A 7954-nucleotide genomic window follows, 5' to 3' on the forward strand; every position below is an offset into this window, starting at 1 on the left:
TAGCAAGGGGTTTGGGGGTAGCTCCCAATTTGCTCCTTAAGCCACTTCATAGCTTAGGGTAGAGGAAGGGCCTTGGAGCAGGCTTGATGGATCCTTTCCTTGATGGAGGGTAATAAGGCCAAGAGAATCCTGAACGCACAGTCACTTCTTTGACTTTTTTTTTTTAATTAAACATAAATATTCTCATCCCCTGATTCCACCCCCACCCAGTCCAATGGCAGATCTCACCCTATCCTCATTCCTTGGGCCTAATTCTCCCAGGGCCTTTAAGGAAGGTAGAGGGAATCAAGATGGTGGCCATCTTGGGTTCCCAAAGAGTGAACAGCCATCTTGCCAGCACAAGCATTGGCCAAACAAAGTGCCCCTCAGGGACAGCCAGGTAAGGTCCTAGTCTGGACTCCATCCTAATCTACCCTATGTTACCTTTCTTCTCAGTACAAGGTGGTTATCTTGAAATATCTTCTTTCAGTGTCTGGGAACAACTTCCATCCCTGCCTCTAACTCTTATCACCTCCTGTCCCTATTCCTCTGCAAAAGGCCCAGTAGGCATCTTGAATCTCTTTTACACAGGGGAACAGGTGGACATAGTGGCCATCTTGCTCCCACTTGGGGCATCCCTTTGGCCGAACAAACTGTACACCAATGACCCAGGCAATAGTTATGATCTATCCCTCTCCTCAATGTTCAGTTTTGGAGGAGTAAGGTCACCAACTTGCTTTGGTTCCTCAGAAACCAGGACAATCCATTATGGCAAATTGAAGATCCCAGCACTCCTCAGTTGAAGAGATGTCACACATGAGTCTGGAGACGTGCGTGGCTAGATGTGGGGAAGGCAGCATAGGGGAAGGGGGGAGTCCCAGGAGCCAGATCTGGAGTTCCAAAGGACATGGGTTTGATGTAGCTGGTAAAAGCTCGAGAATGGGGTGTGGTAAGATAACCTGCCTGGGCTCTATACAGTCTGCAGGGGGCAGGCATGCCCAGGTGTGTGTTGAAGTCATAGAATGGAGGGGTACCCAGAGGTCCAAGGGAGGAGGGAGCTGGCAGGAAGAGGCTTCCTCCAGGGGCTTCACCAAGGCTCAGGCTCACACTGACTCCTCGGACCTTGTAGTAACCATTGGTTGGGTCCTGAGGGGACAAATGGAATTTGTGAGCGTGTGAGGGTATAGGAGTATGAGGGCCACTAACAGACAGACACACTGAGATAGAGCCAGACCTAGTAAGAGACAAAAAAAAAAAAAAGAAACGAGCAGGCAGAGACCCAGAGACAGAGAGACAGACATATAGACTAGTAGAAAGACAAAGTAAGGCAGAAAAACAGTGACAAGAGACAAAGACACAGAAGGAGATGGGCAGAGAAAGGCAGAGACAGAGGGATATAGGTCTGCTGGTGTAGAAAAAGACGCAGGGCGAACAAGAGAGAGAGATTGAGACCAAGACATTTATTCATTCATCTGCCCAACAGCCCCAAGACTTTGATTCCGTGTCATGCCCTGTGCGGCTCCTAGAGACAGCTATCACTAGGATAGACCGGGATCTGCCCTCATGGAGATCCCAGGCCAAAGGGGAAATGACAGATCACCAGACAGAGCCCAGAGGGGCCAGGGCTCTGATGGGGGGAGTACAGGCAGAGTGGCTGGGACTGCAATGGTGGAAACACAGGAAGAGTGATGGGGCTTGATGAGGAAGCACAGACAGGATTATCAGGGCTATGATGGCGAAGCCCGCGCAGAGTAACTAGGGCTGTGATGGAGGAACCTTCAGCATAGTGATCAAGTCGGGATGGGGAAACCCAGATCAGAGTGATCCTGGCTGTGACAGTCGAAACACAGACAGAATGATCAGGGCTGTGAGGAGGGAAGCATGGGGTTTATAGAACAAGAAATGTCTGAGACCAGAGGAATGGAGGGAGAGAATTAGGTGGGTGTGGGAAGGAAGGTGGGAGTGTTTTAGGCCAAGAGAATAGCAGAAAGCGTGTGCTAGGTACAGAGGAGAAAGAGAAGGGCTCTGGACTGGGGAATGAAGTAGTGGGGCTGTCCTGAGATGGGACCCCCAGAGGAGGGGCTGGTCTGGGGAGATGTAAGGACAATGTGGGACATGGTAGGTGGAAGGGGCCTGGGGGAGGCAACCAGGGAGAGGCATCCAGGCCTGAAAGAGGACTGATCTGGGGCTCAAGATGAAGGCCAAGGCTGGAACAGCTATGTGGGCAGAGTCAGCAGACATGCAAACTGAGGCTGTGAAGGTGAATGAGATAGCTCAGGAGGCAGGAAGCAGAGAGCAGAGGGGGCTAGGTCCCAGCTCCGCAGGAAATAGATCATAAAAGGAGGGGACAGAAGCAGGGAGAGAGTTGGAGACACAGAGAAGCGAGTCCGACCCTTCCCAACACTCACCTTGGTCTCCAGAGCCCTCTCCTCATCCAGAACCAGGTCACTGTGATCCGTCTGCACAATGGGGCCCTGGGGTCGGGCAGTCAGTGAGAGGGAGTTGTTAGAGGATCCTCTTGCCCCAGCTCCAGAACCCAAGGACCCTCAACTGGATAGTGGAGACCAAACAGGAGGGAGCTGGCATCTGGACTCAGGAAAACAAAGGGCTCTGGGGAAATATTGGATCTAGGGAATAACTTGGTCAGGGCCATATTTGGATTTGGGGGACATTTGGGTCTGGGGTCAATGTTGGGCCCAATTTGAGTTTAGGGGCCCAGTTGAGACTGGGTTTCTATTTGGTTCTAGGGGCACAGTCAGGTCTGGGGACCCTGGCTTCCTACCTGGTCCTCGCTGCTGCCTGTCTCCTCTTCCTCAGGACCCCGAGAACTGGAGCCATGGCTGCTGCTTGGGATTCGCACCAGGTTATTTTGCTTGGAGAAAGAGGCTGAGGCCAGGAACAGTGGGGTTGGGGGGGAGACAGAGGTAAGCCATGGGGCAGGTCACAGTTTGTGGAGACCAATGAGCAGGAAGAGAAAGGACTGGGTTAGGAGCTAGGAACCAATTAGAGCCCTGGCCTGAGAGGGCAAGGAGTGTGACCCTGAGGAAGTAGAGTTAGGGCTTGAAGGAAGAACCAGGGGCTGAAAGTGAGCCAAGCCCCATGGGAGGCAGCACTGGGACAAGGTCCAAACGCCCAGTTTGTTAGTGGGCAGGGTGAACATGTTTTGTGGGGGTGGGGGCAAGGGCGCTGGGGTGGAGCTTGGGTACTGACCTTTGCCATGGCGCCAGCAGCAAAGGGTCACCCCAGTGATGACCATAAGGAGTGTCATGGCTGCCGAGGCCACTCCAGCCACAATCCTTACAGTGGGGAGCAAGTCTGCAGGGAGAAGAGAGAACATTCTGAGGAGGCTGAGCTGAAGACTGAGAAGGAATTGGGGAAGAGGGACTTAGGGCTTGGGCTGGGGTCTCTGGGTTCAAAAGGTTGCCAAACTTGGGCTACCCAAGGTTTGTGGTCCCCTAGCTTGGGTTCCTGGACTTAAGGGCTCATGAAATTGGGATTCCACAAGTTTAAACTTCCTGGCTTTAGGGAATCTTAGAATTTGAGGGACTTTAACTTTGGAGGTTCCTTTCTTTGGGGCCCCTGAGTAGGACGGGTGTCTCAGTTTAGGATTCCTTATTTGAGGGCATTTATTGTTTTGGGGTCTCAGAATTCAAGGGACGCATAGTTTTGAGGCTCCCAAGGTTTTGGAGGGGTGGTCTCTGCATTTGGAGGTCCTCGGTTTGGGGATTGTGGCATTTTTGGGGTGTGGGATTCTCAGATTTGGGGTCTTCAGTCCTAAGGTCTCACCTCTACGGCCCAGACTGACCCGGGTGCCTCCTTCACCCAACCGGTTCCGGGCACTGCAGTTGAAGCCCTGGCTAAAGTCGGACTCCTGGGTTCCCGAAATGTGTAGCACAGAAATCAGACCTGGACCCTGTCCCCCGTAGCTATCCGGGGCTGGGAACGTCTCCACCAGGAACCGACCCCACGACCCTTTCGCCAGGAAGCCCTCATCCCAAGACCAAACCTGGGGGCACAAAAGAGGGAGGTCAGAGAAGACTGGGGAGGGCGGGAGGGGTCGGGGAGGGGTTCGGGAAAATCAGAGGAAGTCACGCAGTTTTGGGGTTCTGGCTGGGAGGTCAGGGATCACTGTGGGGTGGGTCAGGAGAGCAGGGACATTCCCTTACCACGGCTTCTGGGGCCGGGGAGGCGAAGACTAGACATTGGAGTCGGGCGGGGCCCCTCAGGAAGGCCGGCGCTGAGTGCAGGGCGGTCACGACTGGGGGTGCTGGTTTGGAGATAGTGGACTAATCAGAGGAGAGGCCCCGCCTTCCCCCCCAAGCCAGTTCTCAATAAGGCGGGCCCAGGCACTGCCCGCTAACCCCAACCAACCAGGCCACGCCCCTCAGCAAACTCCGAACCCCTCCGAGGCTCTCGGTCACTTGGTCCAGCTGGTAACCCCAGGTCCGTCCCTATAAAGCTTCCCCTCTCAAGGTCTCTCCCACTCCCGTTAGACTTAGGCCCCTCCGCCCATCCCGGTCCCAGGACGTGCCCAATCCTCTAGGAAGCAGCGCTCTCTCACCGTTCACAGTCAACCTGGCCTCCGCAGCACCGCCCCCTAGGCCCGTGAGCCCCGGCTCAGCCCTGCACACGTAGTCACCTGAATCCTCGGGCCCCACCGACCGAAGACGGAGCGTGGGCCCAGAGCCCAGCACCTGGGATAAGAAGGGGCGTCAGGGACAGGACCTTGGGAGGAAGCTCCATCCACTGCCTGCCACCACCACTAGCCCCAGATCAGGCCTTACCTGTACGCCCCCGCGGCGTGTCCAGGTTACCCGAGGGAGCGGGTTCCCGCGCCAAGCACAGCTGAAGAAGGCGTCTTCCCCTACGTCTACAGACATAGGCTCGGGTTTTGCCAGCAGAATGGGCCCGACTGGAGGAGAGAGGGTCAGGTGACTGGGGAGGCTGCAACATCTGACCCAGGATTCGCCGTTCAGAAACGGCACCCTCGAGAACCCAAGTATAGGGCTCCTGTCCACAACTCTGCTTACACGCCCTGGCCCTGCCCTCACCCCGTCCCAGCTCCACTTCGGCACTGACTCAACACAGCCAAACTCTGCCTACGTACTATGCCGGTCTCACCTCCTTCCACAGCCCGTCGCAGCCACGCCCCACTCTAGCCTCCGGCCCCTTTAAGCTAGTACCATTTTGATCACACCCACGATCCCCGGCGGCTCACACTGCACGTCCAGAGCGGTGCTGCAGTTGGCGCTACCCACGGCGTTGCTGACCTCGCAGGACACTGGTGAAGTCAGGAATGAGGCGTCTGCCACCACCTCCAACATTGGCCCTCGGGCCCCGAGTACTGGGGAGCCTCCTTTTGCCCACCTGTGGAGGTGGTGGGGCTCTTAGTGTTGTCTCTGCTCCCCAGGCACACCTACTCATGTCCCAGTACTGCCCTCCCCAAGCCTGTGCTTCTGGCTGTGGAGAGGTGATCTTGGTCCTCACCGGTAGCCCGTGACAGGAGGCTGGGCTGTGGCCTGGCATAGAAAAGTGACCTTCTCTCCCTCCTGCACAGTCTGTGGTTCTGCAGACAGAGTCACCACTGGGGGGTCTGTGGAAGTGGGCCAATAATCAGCAGTGGTCAAGGACCTGGAACATCTCCATTGAAGACCTGGGGGTCCAATTCCCAGCCCCTCTACCTCAGGAGTGTGGGTCCCCAGTCCCCTCTTCCCTTTGAGCTAGGAGTCCAGACAGGCCTCCAGTTCCCAATTCCCCCCAAGGAACTCCAGGTCCATAGCCCTTCCTTCTTCATGCCCTGGAGTCCAGGTTCCAGCTCCCCTTTCTCCCAAGGACCTCCGGCTTAGGGCCCAGTGTACAACTGCACCTACACTGCAGGCTCAGTGTGATAGCTGTGTCTTTCCCTGCAGGCAGGGCCTGGCTCCGGGCCCGGCAGACCAAGGTGGCTCCATCATCATGGCTGGAAGGGGTCAAGGATAAGATGCTCTCCACTGACCCAGTGGTCCCTTCCTTCAGCAGGGTCTGGAGGTTATAAATGATAATAATGATTTCATCTACCCTTATATAGTGCTTACTATGTGTCAGGCACTCTGCTAGGCACTTATAAGGATCACTTTATTTAATCCTCACGATAAATTACCCTATGAGGTGCATACTACTATTATCCTCATTGTACAGATAAGGAAACTGTGGGACAGAAGAGGTTAAGTTACTTACTCAAGATCAATAAACTAGCAAGTGACTGAGCCAGGATTTGAACCCAGGTAGTCCAGCCCTAGAGTCCTTATCCTTAATCACACACCAAAGGTTCCAACCTCTGAACTCCTGTCCTCCCATGCCCTTTTCTTCTCTGAATGAGCCCGTGGTCTGAGTGGACCCCCACATTTCCCTAAATGGGCAAGGGCTAACACAGGGACTTGCATCTGACCTGATGGAAAGTGGTTCCATCCAGCCGGACCCCGTCTCGGAACCACAGCAGCTCAGGGGTGGGGTGTGCATTCCCATGGCTCCGACAGGTCAGATTTGCAGGAACCCCAGCAACCAGAGACACAGAGGGGCCACCCAGCACCTGGGGGGCTTTTGGGGGCACTGTGGGGTGGATCTGGGGTCAGAGCTGGATCCTGGGCCCAGAGACCCTGATCTTCCCAGCTCTAACTGACCACTCTACTGTGCTCCCTGGATTCTTAGACTCCCAAGTAGGACTGGCTTTCCCCCTTGGGCGCTCCTGGGATGAGTGGGCTGGGTCCTCACCTAGCACGTGTAATCGGGCTGGTCGAGAGCGGAGGCCTGCTTGTGTAGCCTGACACTCATATGATGCTTGGTCCTCTAGCTCCACGGGCCTGATGTGGAGGTTGTGCTGGCCACTGGCTGCATCCCCTGATATCCAGTATCTGGACCACCCTGGAATCAGGGAAGAGGCAGTCACCATGGTTCTGAGTTCCCAGCCCCATCCCACACCTGAAAGACACTACGGAAAGTGGGTGCTGGGCCAAGACACTAACCGTCTCCCAATCCAGATTCACTTCAAACTTGGGGGTGATAATTTCAGAAAAAAAGCCAGAGAACAATTGCCATAAAAGTCAGATTAGATTCTACTTCTGGGGTGCAAAGGGAGTGGGCTATGATAAGGGAAAGGAATAAGGAGGACTTCTGGACCCGGGTAGTGGTTACATGGGTGTCTACTTCACAATTATTTGGCAAATCTTCCATTTATGTTTTGTGTGCTTGTCTGCATTTATGTAATAATTTACAATAAAAATAAAAATCCCCAAACCTTATGGGTTACACCAAAAGTATAAGCTAAAAATTCAGGACTCCCAAATGTTTACGTGAGCCCACTAATTTCCCAAACTTGAAAATGTCAAAATAGATACTTCACTTATAGCCCAAGCCCAACACCTCCACCCTGGAGCCAGCCTCTCCCTGAGTAGAAAGAAAGCCTCACCTGGCAGGTCCCTTTCACCACCTAGAGCCAGCCCATCCTTAGTCCACTGAACCAGCCCTGAGTATGCATCGAGGGCACAGGGCAGCCGGGCCTCGTCCCCTAGCAATACCACCAGGTCAGCTGGCTGTTGCAAGAAGTGGGGCAACAGGCCTAGGAGAATGGGAGCAGGAAGCAGAGCTGAGCTTATCACATTGAAGAGCTCCCTCATTCAGGACCCAGGAGTCCAGTCCCCAACCCTCTCTTTCCTCAGCCCCAGAAGCCCAGGCTTCCAGATTTCTCCCTCAGATCCAGGAGTCCGAGCCCTCAGCCCCATTCACCCCAGTAAAGCAGCAGCTGTCAAACCATCCTCCCCCATATTTACCGCCTCCCCGGCCGCTCGCGGTACCTGCATGCCCTTTGAGGCAGAAGAACAGAACGAGGAGAGCGGGAACCAGCATCCTGAATGTGTATCCCCTAAGATCCAGTAGACTTGCTATCGCGCTGGCTTCCCTGCCCACGGCTTCCTCGACAGCACACCTCCCACCACTCTAG

At 54.8% G+C, this 7954-nt stretch overlaps 1 protein-coding gene across 2 annotated transcripts; it reads right to left on the minus strand.

The window, feature by feature from the left end:
- Nucleotides 1-195: 195 nt before the first annotated feature.
- Nucleotides 196-7931, minus strand: KIRREL2 (kirre like nephrin family adhesion molecule 2). 2 transcript variants are annotated; one of them, XM_019749968.2, is made up of 16 exons: nt 7809-7931; nt 7424-7573; nt 6730-6879; nt 6407-6567; nt 5850-6000; nt 5467-5572; nt 5198-5346; nt 4764-4891; nt 4541-4673; nt 4146-4246; nt 3766-3985; nt 3190-3294; nt 2762-2865; nt 2388-2453; nt 1087-1125; nt 196-817 (listed from the first exon to the last, which is right to left on the minus strand). In XM_019749968.2, the coding sequence occupies exons 1-16, from the start codon at nt 7858-7860 to the stop codon at nt 746-748; spliced, it is 1887 nt and encodes a 628-aa protein (XP_019605527.2). In that variant the 5' UTR covers nt 7861-7931; the 3' UTR covers nt 196-745. The 2 variants fall into 2 exon arrangements, with proteins under 2 accessions (XP_019605527.2, XP_074171842.1); XM_074315741.1 differs by having other exon boundaries at nt 196-1125.
- Nucleotides 7932-7954: the final 23 nt, after the last annotated feature.

This window comes from Rhinolophus sinicus, linkage group LG11, assembly GCF_036562045.2.
Source record: "Rhinolophus sinicus isolate RSC01 linkage group LG11, ASM3656204v1, whole genome shotgun sequence".
Classification (NCBI taxonomy): Eukaryota; Metazoa; Chordata; class Mammalia; order Chiroptera; family Rhinolophidae; genus Rhinolophus; species Rhinolophus sinicus.

Bases quoted from the DNA above. Each gene is read 5' to 3' on its own strand.
- KIRREL2 (XM_074315741.1), bottom strand. From the start codon at position 7,860: ATGCTGGTTCCCGCTCTCCTCGTTCTGTTCTTCTGCCTCAAAGGGCAT. The intron at 2,454-2,761 runs GTAGGAAGCCAG...GCCCGACCCCAG, and splicing joins CAGGCAGCAGCGAGGACCAG to GGCCCCATTGTGCAGACGGA. The intron at 1,126-2,387 runs GTGAGTGTTGGG...TTGTCCCCTCAG, and splicing joins AGAGGGCTCTGGAGACCAAG to GACCCAACCAATGGTTACTA.